Source organism: Coregonus lavaretus (genome assembly GCF_964263955.1).
Source record: "Coregonus lavaretus genome assembly, chromosome: 3".
Classification (NCBI taxonomy): Eukaryota; Metazoa; Chordata; class Actinopteri; order Salmoniformes; family Salmonidae; genus Coregonus; species Coregonus lavaretus.
Genome location: NC_139990.1, coordinates 67,175,587 through 67,199,257, shown reverse-complemented (window position 1 = coordinate 67,199,257; position 23,671 = coordinate 67,175,587). Strand labels below are relative to the sequence as shown.

The following is a 23,671-nucleotide window of genomic DNA, read 5'->3' as shown; positions in this document are numbered from 1 at the left end:
CTACTACTGTCCTTCCTATTCTGTTCCTCCCATGGAAAAGATTTTAAAAGGTTTACTTTAAAGCATTATGTAAACTTCTTAATTGATCATGGCCAGGTTTCATAGCCTACTTTTTGATATCAAATGTAACAAATGTAGAAACTTATGCCAATTGGCTCACACCAGGAGGTGCTATAACAACCTGTGTGCCCATTATGATTGGATTATAACAGTAGCATAAATGTAATTTAAGTGGAAAAGAATTTCCCTTTGCTGATGGGAGGATCTAGACCTGTATACAGGTCTCTACGACCTTTGACTGACTGACTAACTCAATTCAAGCTGTCTATTTATGTTGGTAGGAATGGCCACTATGAGTAGGAAGCCCGGTCAGCGTTACTGCATGACAGACTGGGAGACCAATAACAGGCTGCTCATGGACACCGCCGAGCACCAATGCCACCAATCACAGCAGACAAGGCAGGAGGGGCGGGCCCTGAGGCACCAGACAGCCTGTAAGGTACGGAGAGACAGGGACTGTTATGGATGTCTGATGCCAGCCAGCCAGCAGGCCATGCATTGACAGAGAGATGACCAACTCATGTTCACATCTATACCCCATAATAACAGAATAATACTGTGTGTGACCGTGGGCTCTTCTCTGTCTCTGTCTGTCTGTCAGACACGCTGGGATGAGAGTGACAGCCGAGGCAGGCTGGGTGACAGGATCAATGAGGTCACTGAGCAGAAGGACAGACTGCAGTTCTGTGTACAGGCAGTGGAGAGAGAGATTGAAGCTATGACACAGGTCACTGATACTTGTTATGGCAGAAAATGTGGGAGAACTACTTAATGTTCAACTCACTTTACTAACCAAAAACATCATCAACACTTATACTGTAGTACGCATTTCACAGAACACAATCTGTCAGTGTCCCTAATTTGTTAACTCTAGGGACCTCTCAAATTGCTTTGGGAATCCACATAGCACTATGCTATTTGTATGCATTGTTGTGTAGTATGGTGCAGTCTACTCTACCCAAATCCTACCCTTATTAGGGAAGATAATCATAATCTAATTATGCCTGAGGGTGTTATTTTTGTTCTTTCTGGAAGTATGTGTGCTGGTTGACAATGAATTATAGCACACATGTTTAATCATCTAGAGGATCTACCTCAGCCGTTTAGTACAAACTTTATTGTCAACCCTGTCTGTCTCTCTCTTTCTCTCTCTCTCTCCCAGGTGAAGGAAGAGGCGGAGAGGGCCCTGGCAGACACGGCTGTGCCCCTGGAGGTGGTAGTGGAGTGTCTGACCCAGAGAAAGAGCTGTCGGGGGGGCGAGCTGGTCCGTGACCCCCTGGAGGGCCAGCTGAAGAGGGAGGCCCAGATGATTGACACCACGCAGCAAGAGCTGCAGCAGCACATCAGCAAGGCCTTCGAGCAGCTCTGGTAAGACAGGATAGAGATTTAACTGCCAAAGGTCTTAGGTTGTGTCTCGTGAGATGGTATCATTGATCCATGGAACAGAAAGGGCTTCTAACAGGCAGTTTTGTTGCTCTTAAAATAATAATAAAATAAAGGATAATGTGAAACAGAAACGGGTTGATGGTACTGACAATTGGAGGCATTCATTTCACAATTTCTTCATAAAGATGAATTGCAGCAAATTTGACAGGATTCGTTAACATTCCACTGTGTTCTGTAGCCTATGTGTGCTGAATTAGAATACTAGACTGGAGATTAACTATCTTATGATGGTATAAAAGGTCCGCCATTTTGTTCAGGGAGTTGGTCAACCGTGATCAGCCAGTGCTGTGATTAAAATATTGTGAAAACAATCAATTTGAAGATTATCTTTACAGTATGTTTATTAGTTAACTAGCCAGACAATTTTATTGGAATGATTCCAATAATTTTTCAAATTAACTGCCAATATTCCATACAAACAATGCAGTCAATCCACAGCCATTCAGTGGCTGAAATCAGTTGATGATATTTTAGAGGCTATTTGTACAGAATATTGGTCTAAAACCTGTGTAAACTGTATTTATAATTATATGACAATATTTTAGGTTGGTAATTCTATTACACAATTTCTGATATATCACATGACTTTCTTTTAATTTCCCGCCTAAATTAAAGCAGGAAATGTATCACCTATGCCTCTACTGCCATTCATTCCAATTTGGATTTCTCCCTGACCAAAATGGCTGCCATTATCATCCCATTCTGGAACTTTGAGGGTTCATGACATATCCCCTCTAGTAATTTAATAGGATCCCTACAGATGTATGCTTGTGTGTGTCTATAGTCCTTTTCGGATGATAAATCTAATTTCCCTTCTTAGCAATGTAGCACCAATAAAGTTTATTCCATTTAATTTTAAGCTGTCTCAAGGAAGCACGCCAACAGCTGACCTTTGACCTCACCAACAAGACTGAGGCCCTGGATGTGGACCTATCCTGCCTGTCACTCACAGACAGGTCATCTGACATATCCTTCAAGCCTGACCCCACCCGCGTACCCACTAGGTAAGGACGGAGCAGAGTAGTGCCTTGTCAACCTATTGTGTAGAATAAATTAGATGATAGTGAGATGATCATGAGTGAAAGTATACTTTATATTTCTAGGATATTTCTAGGAATTTTGTTTTACATAATCGTCACCCTAAATACTTTTTTTCAGTGTTGAGATAGCAGAACACTCAAAGAAAGAAGAACACTCAATGGCAGACAAATTCTCAGCCTTTACCTAAATCTTGATTTATGGTCTTTTGAACCACTAAACCTCTTCTGATCATCTAAACTTGAAACATTTTCTCATTTATAACACAGTACTTACAGTGTACAGTACTTACCGATGTATAACTGTGGCTGATTTATTATCTTGCACCCTGCAGTGCCTCCACACACCAGGAGTGGGAGCAGTTCACCCACTACAACGTGACCCGGGCTGAGGAGGAGATGCAGGCTTCGCTACAGCTGAGGGAGACAATGACCTCTACAAGGATACAGGTACTAGAGGGCTGATCTAGAATCAGTTTACCTTCCCCAAATCCTAACCTTAACCATTAGAGGTAAAAACACAAGAATGAGCTAAGATCAGTGTCTAGGGGCAACTTCAACCTACTCTTACAAAAGGATGTGTGGGTGGGACTGTCTGTGTATTGGGGGAGGGGGAGGGGGATACATGTTATTAGTAGCACAGGAAGTCAGGGTCGGGGAATGGAAACTGGGGAAACTGGGGAGGTGGGTGGCTCATGAGGACACCAGGAAGTGAGGATGTGTGGATGTACAGTCAGAGACCGTTTTACGCAGTATGGAAATTGTTCCCATGAGGCAAATAGGGCAACTCCCATAACAAACGAATAAAAAAGGGATGTTTGGTTTTTCTAAGTGTTTTTGGACAGCATTTTAATAAATCGCTTGCTGCCTATTTCAAACTGTATACGTGCCTGAGGCTGTGGGTACATAGACCCTATTCTGCATCTCCCTCCTCCTCTGTCTCCCCTCTCATTTCATGCTATCCCCATTTGAATAAAATGAAAATACTTTAAAAAATAAATATATATATACACCACTGAACAAAAATATAAAACGCAACATGCAACAATGTCAAAGATTTTACTGAGATTCAGTTCATATAAGGAAATCAGTAAATTTAGGAAAAAACATCTCCACTTTGCTGATCCTCAACACTGGGGCGCCACAAGGGTGCGTGCTCAGCCCCCTCCTGTTCACCCCGCTATCATCCAGAAGGCGAGGTCAACCCAAGTGCATCAAAGCTGGGACAGAGAGAATGAAAAACAGCTTCTATCTCAAGGCCATCAGACTGTTAAATAGCCATCAGTAGCACATTAGAGGCTGCTGCTGCCTATTGAAATCACTGGCCACTTTAAGAAATGGAACACTAGTCACTTTAATAATGTTCATATATCTTGCACTACTCATCTCATATGTACTGTATATACTGTATTCTATTCTATAATATTCTACTGTATCTTAGTCCATGCCGCTGTCATTGCTTGTTCATATATGTATATATTCTTAAATTCCATTCCTTACTAGATTTGTGTGTATTGAGTTTATGTTGTGAAATTGTTAAATATTACTTGTTAGATATTACTGCACTGTCAGAGCTAGAAGCACAAGCATTCCGCTACACCTGCAATAACATCTGCTAAACATGTGTATGTGACAAATACAATTGGATTTGATTTAAATAAATTCATTAGGCCCTAATCTATGGATTTCACATGACCGTGAATAAAGCTATGCATCTGTTGGTCACAGATACCTTAAAAAAAGGTAGGGGCTGGATTAGAAAACCAGTCAGTATCTGGTGTGACCACCATTTGCCTCATGCAGTGCGACACATCTCCTTCGCATAGAGTTGATCAGGCTGTTGATTGTGGCCTGTGGAATGTTGTCCCACTCCTCTTCAATGGCCATGGAAGAACTGAGACATTTTCAGCTTCCAGGAATTGTGTACAGATCCTTGCGACATAGGGCTGTGCATTATCATGCTGAAACATGAAGTGATGGCGGTGGATTAATGGTACGACAATGGGCCTCAGGATCTTGTCACGGTATCTCTGTGCATTCAAATTGCCATCGTTAAAATGCAGTTTTGTTCATTGTCCTTAGCTTATGCCACCCCATACCATGTGGCTCATCTCAAACCATCCCGCAGGTGAAGAAGCCGGATGTGGAGGTCCTGGGCTGGCGTGGTTACACGTTGTGGTCTACGGTTATGAGGCCGATTGGACAAACTGCCAAATTCTCTAAAACAACGTTGGCCTCCAATAGAGAAATGGCGTTGGCTTATGGTAGAGAAATGAACATTAAATTCTCTGGCAACAGCTCTGGTGGACATTCCTGCAGTCAGCATGCCAATTGCACGCTCCCTCAAAACTTGAGACATCTGTGGCATTGGGTTGTGTTACAAATCTGCACATTTTAGAGTGGCCTTTTATTGTCCCCAGCACAAGGTGCACCTGTGTAGTGATCATGCTCTTTAATCAGCTTCTTGATATGCCACAAAAAATTTGAAATAATATACAGTCAGGTCCATAACTATTGTCAGCCTTGATAAAGATGAGCAAAAAATACTGTATCGCATGCACATTTTTTGGGGTGGACATTTTATTATTTTATACAAATACAATTGCTCAGATAAAGATATTGTGTTTAACAACTAATAACAAAAAACTCAAAAAGATGGGTGTTAAAACTATTGGCACCCCTGTTATCAGTACTCCAGCACCCTCCCCTTGTGAAGATAACGACACTGAGCCTTTTTCTAAAATGTTTTATGAGATTGGAGATCACATTGTGAGAGATCTTAGACTATTCCTCCATAAAGAATCTTTCCAAGTCCTTGATATCCTTCGTCTGCTCTTATGGACTGCCCTCTTCAAATCAAACCACAGGTTTTCAATGGGGTTCAAGTCTAATTGCTCCTGTAAGTCGCTCTGGATAAGAGCGTATGCTAAATGACTAATGTAAATGTAAGTCCAGAGACTGAGATGGCCATTGCAAAATACAGATTTTGTGGTCAATTAACAATTTCTTTGTGGATTTTGATTAGTGCTTGGGGTTATTGTCTTGCTGGAAGATCCACTTCCGGCCATGTGTAAGCCTCCTGGCAGAGGCAACCAGATTTTGGGTTAAAATGTCCTGGTACTTACTACTTGATTTAAAAACAATGATGATGCCATTGACCTTAACAATGAAGCAAAATAGCCCCATTATTACTTTTCAGGAGAAGACCCAGATGCAGACAGTGTTGAAGTAACAACAGTTTATTACAAAAAAAGGGGGCAGGCAAACAACAGGGCAAGGGCAGGCAGAGGTCAGTAATCCAGATCAGAGTCCAAAAGATACAGAACGGCAGGCAGTCTCAGGGTCAGGGCAGGCAGAGGTCAATAATCCAGGGTGGTGTGACAAGGTACAGAACGGCAGGCAGGCTCAGGGTCAGGGCAAGCAGAATGGTCAATACCAGGAAAACTAGAAAACAGGAACTTCAAAAAGACAGGAGCAAGGGGAAAAACGCTGGTAGGCTTGACGAAACAAAACAAACTGGCAACAGACAAACAGAGAACACAGGTTTAAATACACTGGGGATAATGGGGAAGATGGGCGACACCTGGAGGGGGTGGAGACAATCACAAAGACAGGTGTGACAGTACCCCCCTCCACCTGGTGTCCTACCTGGGTGCATACCTGGTTGACCGGGGTGCCGGCATTGAAACTCAGCGATGAGGCCTGGGTCCAGGATGTCACTAGCGGGGACCCAGCACCTCTCCTCCGGGCCATAACCCTCCCAGTCAACCAGGTACTGGAATCCCCTGCCCCAAGGTCGAACCTTCAGGAGACGCCTCACCGTGTACGCCGGTTGGCCGTCAATGAGATGGGGGAGAGGGTTGGGCATGGAAACAGGAGACAAAAGGCTGTGAGACATGGGTTTGATCCTAGACACAAGAAAGTGGGATGTATACGGAGGGTACGGGGCAACAGAAGACGAACAGCAGAGGGGCTAATGATCTTGGAGATGGGGAAAGGGCCGATAAACCGGGGGGAAAGTTAGCAAAACTCCACCCGGAGGAGCAGATCTCGGGTGGACAGCCTTAACTTCTGCCCGAGACGATACTGGGGTGCTGGGGTCCGGTGGCCGTCCGCTTGTCGTCAGTACCTGGAGGTGGTCTTGAGAAGAGCCGACCGGGCTCTCCTCCAGGTACGACGACAGCGGCGGACAAACATCTGGGCCGAGGGTATGCCGACCTCTTCCTCTTGCTCTGGGAAGAGCAGTGGCTGATAACACAGGAAACACTCAAAAGGCGAAAGAGCCGTGGCAGAGCAGGGAAGGTTGTTGCGTGCGTATTCGACCCACACTAGTTGCTGGCTCCAGGTGGTGAGGTTAGGGGGGACCAGGCAGCGCATAATGATCTCCAGGTCTTGGTTAGCTCGCTCCAACTGGCCGTTGGACTGAGGGTGGTAACCGGAGGACAGGCTGGCCGACGACCCAATGAATATGCAGAACGCCATCCAGAACCGGGACGAGAACTGAGGACCCTGGTCGGAGACCATGTCCGCTGTACCATGAGCTGAGCCGTCTCTTTGGCAAAGGGTAGCTTGGGGAGAGGAATGAAGTGGGCAGCTTTGGAAAACCGGTCAGGATGGCGGTGTTGCCATCAGACGGGGGACGACCCGTGACAAAGTCCTGGGATATGTGAGACCAGGGACGGCGAGGAACAGGCAGAGGTTGGAAGAGACCAGCCGGAGCTTGCCGAGGAGTCTTGTTCTGCGCACCGTGCAGGCGGCGACGAACGTGGAGACGTCAGGAACCAGGGTAGGCCACCAAAAGCGTTGTTGTACAAAGGCCAGGGTCTGACGGGAGCCCGGTTGGCAGGCAAGCCTGGAGGAGTGGGCCACTCCAGGACCCAGGAGCGGACAGCATCAGGAACAAACATCCAGTTATCTGGACCCCCTGGGGTTCGGCTGGGAACGCTGCGCCTCCCAGACCTGCTTCCCTATTCCCCAACTGAGTGCCGTCGCCAAGTACGAGGTGGGAAGGATGGTCTCGGATTCCGGGGGTGTAGCCGCGGGGCTATAGCGGTGTGACAGCGCATCTGGCTTGGCATTCTTGGATCGCGGTCGGTATGAGTGGGAGAAGTTGAACCGGGTGAAAAGCAGGGCCCACCTAGCTTGCCTGGAATTGAGACGCTTGGCGGTGCAGAGATATTCCAAGTTCTTGTGGTCTGTCCACACACTGAACAGATGTTCTGACCCCTCCTCCAACGCCATCTTCACCGCGAGAAGCTCACGATTCCCCACATCGTAATTCCTCTCCATGGTTTTGAGGAGATGGGAGAAGAAGGCGCAGGGATGTAACTTGAGGTCCAGAGCCGAACGCTGGGACAGGACCGCCCCCACTACAACATCCGAAGCATCGGCCTCCACCATGAACTGGCGGTACAGGTCAGGATGAACTAAGATGGGAGCAGTGGTGAAACAGTGTTTGAGGTCCCGGAACGCCAGGTCAGCAGCTGGGGACCATGTGAACGGAACCTTGGTAGAGGTGAGTGCCGACAGGGGGGAAGCCAGGGTGCTGTAACCCCGGATAAAGCGGCGATAAAAATAGGCGAACCCCAGGAAACGTTGCAGCTGCACTCTGGATGTAGGCTGGGGCCAATCCACCACCCTGCAGCGATGATGTAGCCCAGGAAGGGGATGGTGGAGCGATGGAATTCACATTTTCCGCTTTCACAAAAAGCTGGTTCTCCAGGAGACATTGGAGGACCTGTCGGACGTGGAGCATGTGTTCTTGGGCAGGGGGGGAGAAGTCGAGGATGTCGTTGAGGTAGACGAAGACAAACCAGTTCAACATGTTGCGGAGAACATCATTTAACCAGGGCCTGGAACACAGATGGAACATTGGTAAGGCCAAATGGCACGACCAGATACTCATAGTGACCGCTGGCCGTGTTGAAGGCAGTCTTCCACTCGTCCCCCTCCCGTATCCGCACCAGGTGGTAGGTGTTCCGTAGGTCCAGCTTGGAAAACACGTTGGCCCCCTGGAGTGGCTCGAAGGCCGAGGAGATGAGTGGTAGCGGGTAACGGTTCTTCACCGTGATGTCATTGAGGCCACGTAGTCGATGCACAGGTGCAGGGTTTTGTCCTTCTCCACAAAGAAGAACCCTGCGACGGTGGGGGAGGCAGATGGACGGATGAACCCTGCAGCTAGGGAGTCCTCAATGTAGGTTTCCATAGCCTTGGTCTCCGGACCCGACAGCGAGTACAGTCGTCCACGGGGCGGAGTGGTGACTGGGTGAAGGTCAATTCCGCAGTCGTAGGGTTTGTGCGGTGGAAGCGAAGTGGCCCGGGCCTTACTGAACACCTCCCGGAGGTCCTGGTACTCTGCGGGAATGGCGGAGAGGCCAGAGGCAACTTCTGAGCCCCCGGGAAAACGTCCCGGGGCAGGCTGCGCTGACTTCAGGCAGTGCTGGCAGCAGTAGACCAGTCAATAAAGGGGTTGTGTCGCTGGAGCCAAGAGAAACCCAATACCACAGGAACCTAATAAGACTTAATTAGCAGGAATTGGATCATCTCATTGTGGTTCCCTGATACTCGTAGGTTGATGGAGGTGGTATTGTGGGTGACCCTGCCTATAGAGTGCCCGTCCAGTGCTCAAACGTCCATGGGAATGGAGAGGGGCTGAGTGGGGATGCCCAGCTCGGATGCCTGGGTGGCGTCCATAATGCTCTCATCGGCCCCAGAGAGATTTCGACTGGTTCCCCCACAGCAAGATGGCATGAAAGGGGGTGTGAGTAAGGGAAGAGGAAAAGTTATCTGTATGGCCCACCAGAGTACTCGCTTCTACCAGTGAGCCTGGTCTTTTAGTGGACAGGTGTACACAAAATAACCAGTATTCCCGCAATACAGGCAACTCTTCGTGTGAAGCCTGTATTGCCGTTCGGCTGGAGACAGCCAAGCTCTGTCTAGTTGCATCGGCTCAGGAAGAGGTGAATCGGCAGACTTCGGAGACTCTCGGGGGAACTCAGGTAGCCTCGGGTTCTCTCAGCAACGGAGCCGTCGGGGACTTCCGGCATGCCTCGGAGGCGAGGTGGAATCCTTCCTCTCCTTCCTTCGTTCCCGTAGTCGCCCATCGATCCGAATGGTCAAGGTGATGAGCGAGTCGAGATCCGTCAGTAGTTTCCGGGCTGCAAGCTCGTCCTTTACTTCCTCCGATACTCTGTGCAGGAAATCCACTCCATAGTCTGCCACGCTGCGGGATTCTTGTCGAAGCTGGAGTAACTTCCGGGAAGCCTCACTCCCGGACAATGGAGCATCGAAAATCTTCTTTACCTCCTGCATGAACTCCTCCAGACTGAAGCACACAGCCAACTGTTGTTCCCACACTGCCGTAGCCCAGGCGAGAGCACTCCCAGACATCAGCATGATGAGATACGCTATCTTAGAGCGGTCCGAGGGGAAGACGGAGGGCTGCAGCTCAATGATGAGCAAACACTGAGCGAGAAATGCCAGACAGGTTCCCGACTCTCCAGCAAAGCGTGCCGGGGGAGGTAAGCGGGGTTCTCGGGAAACCGGGGTGGCAGAGGAGGCCGCGCTTCTAACAGCCGGGTTACTGAGTGGCTGGAGGTTACCGTCGTGGTAGGCTGCCTGACAGACAACCCGCGGAATTGCTCCAGCACTGTGTTAAAGCTCGGTCATGGCGTCCGGCCAAGGTCTGGAATCCTTCCATGACCCACGAAGCAACTCCTCGTGCCTTCCAATGGTGGCTCCTTGAGAGGAGATGACGATGCGGAGCTGTCCGAGTCTACTGGGTCAGTCATGGCCAGTTCGTACTATCACGTTTCGGGAGAAGACCCAGATGCAGGCAGTGTCGAAGTAACAAAAGTTTATTACAAAAACAGGGGTCAGGCAAATGACAGGTCAAGGGCAGGCAGAGGTCAGTAATCCAGATCAGAGTCCAAAAGGTACAGAACAGCAGGCAGGCTCAGGGCAGGCAGAATGGTCAAAACCAGGAAAACTAGAAAACAGGAACTTCAAAAAGACAGGAGCAAGGGGAAAAACACTGGTAGGCTTGACGAAACACTGTGGCGGTCGGCGTTGGGCTTCTAGCGACGCACGGTGCCCTGGAGGTGGACGTGGGCGGCGTTCCACGTCTCGTCCGCGCGCCGAAACCAGTCGTCCACCGCAGGAGCTTCGGTCTGGCTATGATGCCATGGTGCCAGGACCGGCTGATACCCTAAAACACATTGCCCATGGCAAGAACACCGACCACTCCCCCGGCCGGTCCTGGCAGTAGGACCGCAGAAACCTACCCACATCCTGATTCACCACCTGCCCATTAGATTCGGGGTGAAACCCAGATGTTCCATGAACGCCTTCCAGACCCTAGACGTAAACTGGGGACCCTGGTCAGACACCATGTCCTCTGGCACCCCGTAGTGCCGGAAGACGTGAGTAAAAAGGGCTTCCGCAGTTTGCAGGGCAGAGGAAGGAGGCGGCAGGCTTTAGAAAAGCGGTCCACAACAACCAGGATGGTGGTGTTACCCTGAGAGAGGGGAAGGTCAGTTATAAAATCGATCGATAAATGGGACCATGGCCATTGTGGAACTGGTAAGGGAGGTAACTTACCCGCTGGAAGGTGCCTAGGTGCCTTACTCTGGGTGCACACCGAGCAGGAGGAGACATACACCCTCACGTCCTTAGCCAAGGTAGGCCACCAGTACTTCCCGGTAAGGCAGCGCACTGTACGGCCGATGCCTGGGTGACCAGAGGAGGGGGACGTCTGTGCCCAACAGATTAGATGATCACGGACACTAGACGGCACGTACCGAAGCCCAGCTGGGCACTGAGGTGGCTATGTCTGCGACCACCGCCCACACCACCGGCACCACAACGCAGGAGGCCGGGAGTATGGGGGTGTTATCAATGGGCCTCTCCTCTGTGTTGTACAGCCGTGACAGTGCGTCTGCCTTCACGTTCTCAGTGCCTGGTATATAGGACAGCGTGAAATCAAACCGGGTGAAGAACAAGGCCCACCTGGCCTGGCAAGGGTTCAGCCTCCTCGCTGCCCGGATGTACTCCAGGTTACGGTGGAGGAAAGGGTGTTTAGCCCCCTCGATCCAGTGCCTCCACGCTGTCAGGGCTCTGACAACAGCCAACAGCTCCCGATCACCAACGTCATAGTTCTGCTCCGCGGGGCTGAGCTTCTTAGAGAAGAAGGCACAGGGGCGGAGCTTGGGTGGCATGCCCGAGCGTTCGGATAGGACACTGCATACCCCTACCTCGGACGCGTCCACCTCCACTACGAACGGCAATGAGGGATTGGGATGGACCAGTACCGGGGCTGAGGTGAACAGAGCCCTCAGGGTACTGAAAGCCCTGTCAGCCGGCAGAGCCGGGATGGCCCACACTTCAACAGAGAGGTGATGTGGGCTGCGACCTTGCCAAAGCCCCGGATAATCTTCCGATAGTAATTGGCAAAGCCAATGAAGTGCTGCACCTCCTTAACCGTGGTTGAAATGTGGTCTCCCTCCATCTCCACACCTGAGGTGATGTGGTATCCGAGGAAGGATATGGATTGTTGGAAGAACATACATTTTTCTGCCTTGGCATACAGGTCATGCTCCAACAGTTGCCCAAGCACTCTGCGAACCAGGGACACATGCTCGGCGTGCGTAGCGGAATACACCAGGAAGTCATCGATTTAGACCACCACACCGTGACCAAGCATGTCCCGAAACACCTAATTCACAAAGGACTGGAAGACTGATGGAGCATTCATCAACCCGTACGGCATCACCAGGTATTCATAATGCCCAGTGGTGGTGCTAAATGCTGTCTTCCACTCGTCCCCTTCCCGGACATGCACCAGGTTGTACGCACTCCTGAGATCTAATTTCGTGAAGACGCGCGCCCCATGCATTGATTCGAACACAGGAAATGAGGGGTAGAGGATAACTATAGCGAATTGTAATTTTATTAAGTGCACGGTAATCAATGCAAGGGCACAGATTCCCGTCTTTCTTCTTCACGAAATATAAACTTGAGGAGGCGGGTGAAGTGGAGGGACGTATGAACCCCTGACACAGGGATCGAAGTATTCGGGGGGGAATGCGTACGTTGGTGGCATTGTCTGGACTTTCCACCGTGGTCGCACCAATGGAAACAGCTAGACACCTACCCTGACACACACGCGACCACCCTGTGAGAGCCCTCTGCGGCCATGAAAAGGTGGGGTCGTGTAGTGCTAGCCAGGCAAGGCCTAACATAACAGGGAAATCAAGGGACTCAATAATATGAAACGTGATTTGCTCATTATGGGTCTCCTGTGTAATCATAGTGACTGGTGCGGTAACCTCCCTAACAAAACCTGACCCTAATGGTCGATTGTCAAGTACTTTGACAGGCAATGGAATAGACAGGAGAACCAATGTAATACGTAGACTAAGAGCTAAAGACATGTCCATAAAGTTCCCAGCTGCACCTGAATCTACCAGCGCCTTACACTGGGGAACTACTGTGTAATCAGGGAAGTTGACGTGGATGGTTAAATGCGCAGCAGACGTGAGAGTGCCCTGCCTGCCGCCTCCAGAACCAGAAGAACTCTGACGACATTGTGCAGCAGAATGTTCTCTTCTGCCACAAGAGTGACACTGGATCTGTCGTCCACCAATCTCCCGGAACGCTGCACCACCCAGCTCCATCGGAACGTGAGCCGGGAGAGGGGGGGTGAAACGGGCAGGCCCCTTCCAGGACGTCCTCTCGAAGCCAGCAGGTTGTCCAACCGGATGGCCATGTCCACCAGTTGGTCGAAGGTCAGAGTGGTATCCCGGCAGGCTAGCTCCCTTCGGATGCCCTCACGCAGGCTGCATTGGAAATGGTCGATGAGGGCCCGCTCGTTCCACCCGGAACCAGCCGCTAGGGCTCTAAACTCCAGGGCAAAGTCTTGCGCTGTCCTCGTGCCCCAGATGGAACAGATGCTCGCCCGCCTCTCTTCCTTCGGGGGGATGATCAAAGACTGCACGGAAGAGGCGAGCGAACTCTCCGTAGCTGTCCAACGCGTCTCCTCCTTCACTCCAGACCGCGTTGGCCCACTCCAGGGTTTCTCCGAGAGGCAGGAGACGAGGTCGGACACCTTCTCCCGATCCGATGGAGCAGGGCTGATGGTGTTGAAGTAGAGGTCCAGCTGCAGGAGGAAACCCTGGCAGCGGGCAGCTGTCCTGTTGTATTCCCTCGGTAGAGACAGGTGAATACCCCTGGTTGCTGGTGTGTGAGTGGCTGGATCCGTCGCTCAGCTGGTTCCACTAGGTCAGATCCTCTCTTCTCCAAGCGCTGGACAGCCTGGAGAACCCGATCCATCGCTTCACCCAAGCTGGCTAACATGGTGGAATGCTCCCGGAACCACTCAAGGACTCCAGGCATATTCCCCACTCCTGCTGACTCCATGCTGTTTGGGTGTGTTATTCTGTAACAAAGTGAGTAGGACAGAGCCAGGGGCAGGAGGTGTGAATCAAAGAATAGGGTTGATTTGGCCAATACAGCAGTCTGCAGCAATGTGTAAACCAAATACAGTGCGACTTAAATGCATACTGGGAAAACAAAACACACGGGTGAATATCCCGGCGATAAAAGTAACACAATGCTCAACACGAGCTAGCGACACCTCCACATGGAACAATAACACACAATAACATGGGGGAGCAGAGGGAATAATTATACAGAGACTGATGAGGGGATATGTACCAGGTGTGTGTGAAAAACAAGACAAAACAAATGGAATGATGAAAAGAGGAGCGGCAGTGGCTAGAAGGCCGGTGGCGACGAACGCTGAAGCCTGCCCGAACAAGGAGATGAGGCAGCTTCGGAGGGAGTCGTGACAGGTGGAGACAATCACAAAGAAAGGTGAAACAGATCACGGTGTGACACACATAACATCAAAGATCCACCACCATATTTTACAGGAGGTATGAGATACTTTTCTGTATATGTTTCTCAACGCCAAACCCACCACTTGTGTGCATGTCCAAAGAGCTCTATTTTCATGTCATCTATGGTCAGATGCTATGGTCAGAAATTGCATACAATATAGGTCAGTATTTGTATTATTTATTTTATTCAGTCTTTTTTGCTCATCTTTATCAAGGGTGCCAGTAATTATGGACATGAATGTATTGCAAGGACCCCAGTAAATGGTGTTTTGGAATGCTGGTGTAAGGGATTGTTTAAGCTGAGGAGGACATATGGGGTTATTTTAAAGGCATGAGTTAGCACTTGTTTTATTTGGCTCAGGCTGAAGCGGTGTAAAATGTATCCGAAGAATATCATCCTGATCGATATACAGTACAGAAGCATTCAACAGCAACGGGAGTCTGATCAATAAATGCTGTATATCATCTTTACGAGGGGATTGTAATGTGTGCCTGAGGGTTGTTGGTATTCTCACTCACACAGTCTGAAGAGGACATTGTCATCCCCTTTTGAAAACATCATAAGCATGTTCTCGGAATACGCTTTCAGGACACGTTACTTTAAAAAACTGCCATTGTGATTGGCCGATTTCATAAACTGAAGTGTAACTGACTCAGTATAGCAACATCATCCTCTCCAAGAGTGTCTCTGAGTAGGAGTGACAATTGGTAGAGCATGGCGCTTGTAACGCCAGGGTAGTGGGTTCGATCCCCGGGACCACCCATACGTAAAAATGTATGCACACATGACTGTAAGTCGCTTTGGATAAAAGCGTCTGCTAAATGGCATATTATTATATTATTATAATCTACGGTAGGATCAGGTCCCCCTTCTCCATATAATCTTATTCATTAGGATCTAAAATCCAAGCCTGATCCTATATCAGCACACCTACTCTGAGACTTTCTGAATACGTGCCCCATATTCCTTATAACTGCACCATAAGACTCTTACTCATCTCTCTCCTCTGTGTGGTGTCTGATGCCCCCATCTCTGATGTCCCTTTAGAGCCAGAATGACCTGGAGGGGCAGCGGATCACCACTGGGTTCAACCTGCGCAAGAGGGCCCACCAGCTCCAGCAGGCCTGCAGTCAGCTGCACTGGCAGCACACGGCTGTGAGTACAGAGTCCTGAAAAATGCTGCTATCTTTGACTAGAGTTGGAAAATATTGATATTGTGGACAGACCCTGATAGAGGCCTTGGGAAGACCACCATGTATCCAGAGCTAAGTCTTAGAAAGGCTCTTATTAAGCATTCATGACTTACACCAGGTCCTTCTCATGCTATACATCCACTAAACCCATCAGACCACCCTCCCCCCGTCTCTCTCGGACGCACTGACTTAAGCTGCTCTCTCCACCCTTCCACTGATCTCCCTTATAATCAGAGCAGCACAGCCATTTTCCTTTGTTAGCGCTCCACTGGGCCCGATCTATCTCCATAGACGTGAATGCATATAATCCTGGTAAGGAAGTCCACTCCAGAGGCAATAACAATAGCAGTGTCCGGAATGCACAGGGAGAGATTAGATAAGACTGGGGTCAATGCAGGGAAGGCAGATCGCCTAGGTTTCTCATGAATCTGTTATGGATCAGTAACATCATATATACAGTAGAGTACAGTAGATCCAAACAAGAAGTGGAACCTATGAATCAGCTATTGTGTGAGAGTTAGAGGCTACACCAAGAACCATAGAGAGCATAGATGGTGATAAGATAGTATTGACTAGCATAGACCATAGAAAGCAAAGAGGACAATTCTAGACGGCCCTTCTTAGCTGTGGGAGGTTTCTCGGGCTTCTTAGTACTGACTCTGTGCTCCTTTGGCTCTGTCTGTCCCACCAGACCAGAGAGGAGATCACAGAGCTGATGAGGGACATCCATCATATGGAGCAGGAGCTGCAGGCTACAGAGTGCCCCCTGAAGCTGGTCCATACCAGGCTGGAGAACAGGAACTCGAGGCCCGGAGTAGACCTCTGCAGAGACCAGGTAGAACCATAAAAATAGAATTACTGGAATGGGGAAAAAGCCCCTCAAACCAGGGCAATTTGACAGTACACTCACTATGACCACCGGTCCACACGTCAAGGGAAATTGACTTGAATGTTAATGTCCGTTCTACTCATTCTATTCTATGGTTGATTCTAACCTGTAAAGCAGGAATGGGTATTCTTTGGTCCTATGAAAGCCTGCACACATTGACCCTTCAGAGGACCTGTTGTTGTAAAGGCTGATTTTGTCATGGAAAAGGAGCTGTGTCTTTGTTTGTCATATTATACTGAACAAAAATATAAACGCAACATGTAAAGTGTTGGTCCCATGTTTCATGAGCTGAAATAAAAGATCCCAGAAATGTTCCATACGCACAAAAAGCTTATTTCTCTAAAATGTTTTACATGCCCTTTAGTGAGCATTTTTCCTTTGCCAAGATAATCCATCCACCTGACAGGTGTGGCATATCAAGAAGCTGATTAAACAGCATGATCATTACACAGGTGCACCTTGTGCTGGGGACAATAAACGGCCACTCTAGAATGTGCAGTTTTGTCACACAACACAATGCCACAGATGTCTCAAGTTTTGAGGGAGCGTGGAATTGGCATGCTGACTGCAGGAATGTCCACCAGAGCTGTTGCCAGAGAATTGAATGTTCATTTCTCTACAATAAGCCACCTCCAACATAGTTTTAGAGAATTTGTCAGTACGTCCAACCGGCCTCACAACCGCAGACCACGTGTAACCTCCACATCCGGCTTCTTCACATGCGGGATCATCTGAGACCAACCACCCGGACAGCTGATGAAACTTAGGACTATTTCTGTCTGTAATAAAGCCTTTTTGAGGGGAAAATCTAATTCTGATTGGCTGGACCTGACTTCCCAGTGGGTGGGCCTATGCCCTCCCAGGCCCACCCATGGCTGCGCCCCTGCCCTGTCATGTGAAATCCATAAATTAGGGCCGAATGAATTTATTTCAATTGACTGATTTCCTTCAATGAACTGTAACTCAGTAAAATCTTTGAAATTGTTACATGTTGCATTTATATTTTTGTTCAGTATATAATGTGTGTCCATGCCTTGACTCTGTAATCTCTGTAGGTGCATTCTGGGCTGGTGGAAGAGGCTAAGCAGTTGGGAGCCACCATAGAAGCATTACAGCAGAATCTAGCCAGGTCTATGTGAGTGTTTGTGTTATTGAGTTGCTATGAAACTGAGCACATCATCTGTTCACCTCGTATAGCTCTTTCACAGCATATTGAACATCTGATGTGCTCACTTTCATATATAGCATATTGGCGTTTAATATAAGGATCCCCCACACCATCTAACCCTGTGTTGCTGTTCTCTGACCCTGTGTACCAGGCACTCTCTGCAGTCCTTAGAGGAGCACCAGCCTGTATGGGAGAAGACCTGTCCAGGAAGCAGGAGGCCCTGGAGCTGGAGCAGCGAAGCAACCACATCCGCCAGCGCCTGGAGGCCCTGCCTGAGGCTGAGACTGCCAAGATCATCCCTGGAGTCACCGTCCCCAAGTCCGGCTTCACCAGAGAGATGTACTGATGAGGTGGACACACACATGAACACACGCACGAACGCACACACACTATTCTATTAATGACCATAAAGCATTTTGAAATTCACTATGAATGGAGCGGTCGTACTTTGACTCCCATTCCCTGACTGAATTGTGGATTTACAATAGCGATCAATTGAACTAAAGCCTCACACAGTTTAAAATGTGTGGTGTTTATTACAAAGAATACACAGGTAAATATACAATACGTTTATAATATAGAAAAATTACAAAATAAGGAATTGTTTTTAAAACAATTTATTTTAGAGCATTATATAAAAAAATATCAAGAGGAGGTAGTATAAAAATGATAGCTACTACAAAAACAGTCAACACACTGGGCGAAAGTTGATCTTTCCATTTTTAGAACTCGTCAATTGGCCAATAAGCAGTTCACTCTCCACATTGTTCCAATGCTTTGAAAGGTCATGCTGCTCACAGGGCAGGAAGCTCCTCCCAAAGTGTTTTGTACACTTACTGTCCTTTTATGAGTCCATCTTTGAGTAGGGGAGTGTAGCGAAATAACTTGGGTACTGTAATCAATGGTTCATCGTTACAAGTTGTCCTTAAAATGCTCCTGAAGCCTCTCTCCTCTGTTACTGTATAATTTGTGTCTCCTAAACAGAAACCCAAATATGTGTAAATACAACAACACACTATACATTTTTTACATTTAGCAGACATTCTTATCCAGAGTGACTTACAGGAGTAATTAAGGTTTAGTGCCTTGCTCAAGGGCACATCAACAGATGTTTTATTTAGTCGGCTTGGGGATTCGAACCAGCGACCTTTCAGTTACTGGCCCAATGCTACCTGCCACCCTACACTGTACTGATAGAATAAACAAAATAATTGTATCAACTGACAATGGCAAGCGTGCAATGCCTTGAGGTGATATTGTAGCTTCTTATTTTGAGGTGTCCATCCCTTTGATTTAAAAAAAAATACTTCTGCAGTCTGTCAGCGACCTCCTTTTCCTTGCTATATATGGCTTTATCTTACAGTATGTAGTGTAGCTCAAAATGAAATGTGTATCTGCGCTGCGTGACTATTTGATCAGTGGTGTCAGTGTGTTACCGTACCTCCACAGTAGAAAAGCTAGCGCTGCTCCACAGACCAGCAGGATGATGACAGAGACCACTGCCACCGTGGTCCTTTTGCCCTCTCTCTCACACGGCTCTGATGGACCAGACAGGACAAGGTCACAACAAAGCAATATGGGGACATGTTATGGTGTCCATAGGACAGCCTCGGAGTCACTCGGACTTGGCTCTCAAAAATATGAACACTGTACATATTAACATGAACGCTACATAGGGCACACCACTCACACACACAGAGAGGCTGTACCTTCAATGGATACGGATGGTGTGGCACTAGCTTGGGCATCGACTAGGTTCTGCATTCAACAATGCCTCTGTCAAGGAGATATGAGATTTCTTACCCATGCTTTGCAGTACTATTACCAGTGGTGTAAAGTACTTAAGTCAAAATACTTTAAAGTACTACTTAAGTCGTTTTTTGGGGTATCTGTACTTTACTTTACTATTCATATTTTTGGCAACTTTTACTTTTACTTCACTACATTCCTAAAGAAAATAATGTACTTTCTACTCCATACATTTTCCCTGACACCCAAAAGTACTCGTTACATTTTGACAGGAAAATGGTCCAATTCACACACTTATCAAGAGAACATCTCTGGTCATCCCTACTGCCTCTGATCTGGCGGACTCACTAAACACAAATGCTTCGTTGGTAAATTATGTCTGAGTGTTGGAGTGTGCCCCTGGCTATCCGTAAATAAATAAAAAACCCAGAAAATTGTGTCGTCTGGTTTTCTTAATATAAGGAAGTTGAAATGATTTATACTTTTACTTTTGATACTTAAGTACATTTTAGCATTTCCATTTACTTTTGATTCTTAAGTATATTTAAAACAAAATATTTTTAGACTTTTACTCAAGTAGTATTTTACTGGGTGACTTTCACTTTTACTTGAGTCATTTTCTATTAAGGTATCTTTACTTTTACTCAAGTATGACAATTGAGTACTTTTACTCAAGTATGACTATTACATAGAACATTGGTCACCAACCCTGGTCCTGGAGAACTACAGGGTATGCAGGGTTTTCTTACAACCTAGCACAACCACATGTGATTCAGCCTTGAGCTGCGCTAGGTAGCTAGATGAACAATCTGCATACACTGTAGCTCTGCATGACCAGGGTGGGTGACCACTGGCATAGAGACTGACAAACAGATGGAGTTTGTGTAAACTTATGGCTGATTCACACTATAGGGCCAACATTGTCCTTTCTAGGACGGTTCCAACAAAAACAGTATGGTGGATGCGTAACCAGGCCATGCCAGTACAGCTTGTCTTGGCTCGGTTTGGCCCTGTAGTGTGAATCAGGCATGAGAGACAGATGGAGTTTGTGTAGAGACTGAGAGACAGATGGGGTTAGTTAGTGCGTGGGGTTCCATACCTGCTGTGTAGGTGGCAGAGCTGTGGCCCAGCTTGTTGCTCACCATGCAGGTGAAGTGACCACAGATGGGAGCGGAGGAGACAAACAGGGTCTTCCCATCAGGCGACACGTGTCCCACAACATCGGTGATGGCTGCCCGCTCGTGGAGCCAGCTGAATTTAAGGTCTGTCCCCCAGGTCTCCACACAGAACAGGGAGGAGTGGGACACGTTCACTCTCACTGAGGGGTGGTGCACAGCCTCTGAGAGGAAAGACAAGAGACAGAGAAAAGAGAATGAGACCAGGTGTGAGAAAGGTGAGACTTGGAAGTTGGAACCAAAAATTGTCTTGAAGAGGAGAAAGAGAGAGACAGAGTGGAGAGAGAACAGAGGGTGGTTGCGTTGTGAAGTAACAATGTGAGTTGAGGCTTGGTGGTGGTGACTTGAGAAGTATGAGGCTGTGAGGAGAAAACAGATCAGAAACTTAGAAAGAAGACGTGACAGAAAGAAATATAGAGCTTGGAACTATTGAATGGAGATTGTGCGAGACAGTCGTTGGACTAATAAACTGAAATACTACCTACTCAAAGTTGAGTGTTGGACTGCAGTGAAGCATACATTTATATTATAAAGACAAAGAAAGAGCTTAGGCAGAACTGACTGAACAGCTTATCCTCTATAAGAACATAACTCCAGGGGACAGGAAGGAATATCTAGGAATGTATTCAAAACAGCAACTTAATCAGAAAATCTGTCAGCTGTATTGTCACATAACTAACACGTCATTATAGTTACATTTAAATAATACGTTGCATAGGTGCAATGGTTAAATGTCACTACTTTGATATATTCTAATGAGACCATGTTGACCGTCGTACCGTACTCCTTGACGATACACTGCGCAGAGGTCTTGACGCCAGCCTGGTCAGTGACGGTCACGATGTACACCCCGCTGTCCGCCACACCGAAGCCCTCCAGCTTCAGTATTGCCCCCTGCTGCTCCACACTCAGACGCCCGTCCAAGCGTCTTTCTTGACCGGGGAATGTAATCAACGTCACCTTCCCAGGATTCCCTGGAGGTTTTGCGTTTTCTGGCTCCCGCTCCCAGGTTATCATAGAGATATTTTCTTTGGGACCGCGGTCGATCTGGACCTGGAGAACTAGACGTCCGGCTGGGAGTACATTGACCGGCTGCGGGGTCTGGAAGTGGACCGACACACACTGGTACCCACAAGACACTGGGGACAGAAACATGATCATACGTTTTTATTGTATTGTGGTGATTGGAAATCAATACCTTACTAACACCTGGTGGAGACTAATGGAGAGAGAAATTGGAAGAAGGGTTCATTGTAATGGGAGGAGTGGAATGAATGGTAATTTCAATGAGCCTGTCCTCCGATTTAAAATGACACCAGCCTCCACTGCTAACCACTGATATTGTTGGATTCTATGCTTTTAATGACTTAGCTCATGAGTTCTTACATTTATATTTAGTATGAAGTGAACAGGACTTTCATCAGGTAATGTCAACAAATGACTGATAGAACTTGACAGTTCTGCCTGGTGTGATGTTTGTCAAGCTTCGTTGTTACTTCACTAACCCTCTGTGGAAACCTCCATCTAACACAAAAGGGATGTTTACATCTCCTAAAGGGGAAGAGATCATTTCCTCAGAAGACGCAGATTGAAACACACCCTATTGTCTCAATCACCTCAGATGACCAGTGCTGCACGCTTCTTGGCTTGGTCTAGACATATACAATAGTACTGTATTCTTTGGCTTTGACTTTGTCCTCATGAGGACCTAAAATAACTGAAACCGTGTTCTTTCAAAAGTGCTGATGCAAGCAACTGCGACATAATTATTACAGACGTTGAGTGTGCACTGAAGACAGTTTATCACACACAAACTGAAAAACTTGAGAATCTCTTTTTATGTAATCTCGACATCCAGAACCAAATGTTAAGGCTGTCACATGAGACTACTGATAATGTGTCAGTTCAAAACTAATATGGTAAATACAACATACACAAATGGCCAAATAGAGCAGTCAACTACACTTTGCCTTGTTGCACCAATACACTTAGATACAGTAGTGTGGCATTTTTATGTAATGTATCATTTTGCACAAAAGCACTTACACAAGAGAAGCAGTAGCAAAGAGAGGCTCCAGGAGAGACAGTGTTGCAGCCTCATGGCACCTGTGTGTGAGTCTGTGAGACAGAGAGATAGAGCGTTTGTCTTGGATGGTTCCCATGACCTCTCTGATAATAGACTAATAGAGACCCAGTTTTCCAACGAAGAGGTCATTGTTTCACTTACTTTCAAAGTCTGACATAGTAGATTGCGTTAAGTAACCGGTCTATATTTATGCATAGAGAATGACTTGCACTTGAGCAAACTCAGCAGCAGTTTGAAATTCACTTACCTTCCCAGCTGTACAATGGATTAGGAGTCAGAGATTATGAGTCCGGAAGTGGCAGGAGTGCATTCATTCAAAAGGAACCCTGTTTCCAGGGGTAGGGCACGCCACGCCAGGCAGCTTGGATGCAGTTTTACAATATAAAAACACCTGTCATGTCGTCAAAAAAAATCCTTTAGCAAATAGAACAGAAAAATGTCAACCCTCAAAAACTAAGATGGAGACTGGAGTGAACTAAAAGTGGCTCTGATAGATTGTAGTCTGGTGCAGGACTTTGTACTCACAGCCCTTCCCTTTGTGAGGTCCAGCCAGTTAGGTACTTAGGCGTCACCTTGTTTTCAAGCGGTGCAATTTCCCCCCCTTTCCTGTACAGTAAATGCCACTACTCAGCTGTGTTTAAACAAGTGGATTCTATTGTATTCTCTTGTAAAATTATCACACTGATTATCACTCCTCCCCCAACCATCTATTTGTGTCTATGTACCCTCTCAAATGACAATGCAACAAATCATATTGTCCGGACACATACTTTCACACCAAGGTTTAGACACAATGAGCAAATAGAAACGTACATTAAATTAGAATAGCATTCTCTCAAGGGAAAGTTAACAATGTTGGAATGCTGTGTTCAAAAATGGGCTTTGTAGTTTTTTGGTGTTTTTTTCTTTTAGTTGAAACTGGACACATCAGATCATCTTCATTATTATTCGGGTTATGATGGGTTTTGCT

General features: G+C 47.4%; 2 protein-coding genes across 2 annotated transcripts; one reads left to right on the top strand and one right to left on the bottom strand.

Moving 5' to 3' along the window:
* Nucleotides 1-352: 352 nt before the first annotated feature.
* LOC311108564 (tektin-2-like) lies at nt 353-18,037 on the top strand (the record flags this gene model as incomplete). The annotated part of the gene is made up of 8 exons (XM_084151219.1): nt 353-499; nt 662-748; nt 1,223-1,428; nt 2,367-2,510; nt 2,879-2,993; nt 15,489-15,596; nt 16,326-16,469; nt 17,843-18,037. 8 exons carry the CDS (start codon nt 353-355, stop codon nt 18,035-18,037), a joined length of 1,146 nt encoding a protein of 381 aa, XP_084007345.1.
* A 174-nt stretch (nt 18,038-18,211) lies between these two features.
* Nucleotides 18,212-23,190, bottom strand: LOC311109753 (uncharacterized protein). Its single transcript, XM_084152730.1, has 6 exons — nt 22,949-23,190; nt 22,662-22,733; nt 21,395-21,754; nt 20,540-20,779; nt 19,133-19,229; nt 18,212-18,667 (listed from the first exon to the last, which is right to left on the bottom strand). The coding sequence occupies exons 2-6, from the start codon at nt 22,714-22,716 to the stop codon at nt 18,604-18,606; spliced, it is 816 nt and encodes a 271-aa protein (XP_084008856.1). The 5' UTR covers nt 22,717-22,733; nt 22,949-23,190; the 3' UTR covers nt 18,212-18,603.
* Nucleotides 23,191-23,671: the final 481 nt, after the last annotated feature.

What these genes read in the sequence shown, in the direction of transcription:
- LOC311109753 (XM_084152730.1), bottom strand. Translation starts at nt 22,716, where the DNA reads ATGAGGCTGCAACACTGTCTCTCCTGGAGCCTCTCTTTGCTACTGCTT. An exon ending in TTTGCTACTGCTTCTCTTGT is followed by an intron (nt 21,755 to 22,661) that starts GTAAGTGCTTTT and finishes TTCTGTCCCCAG; the next exon opens with TGTCTTGTGGGTACCAGTGT. An exon ending in CTCTGCCACCTACACAGCAG is followed by an intron (nt 19,230 to 20,539) that starts GTATGGAACCCC and finishes CTGGTCCATCAG; the next exon opens with AGCCGTGTGAGAGAGAGGGC.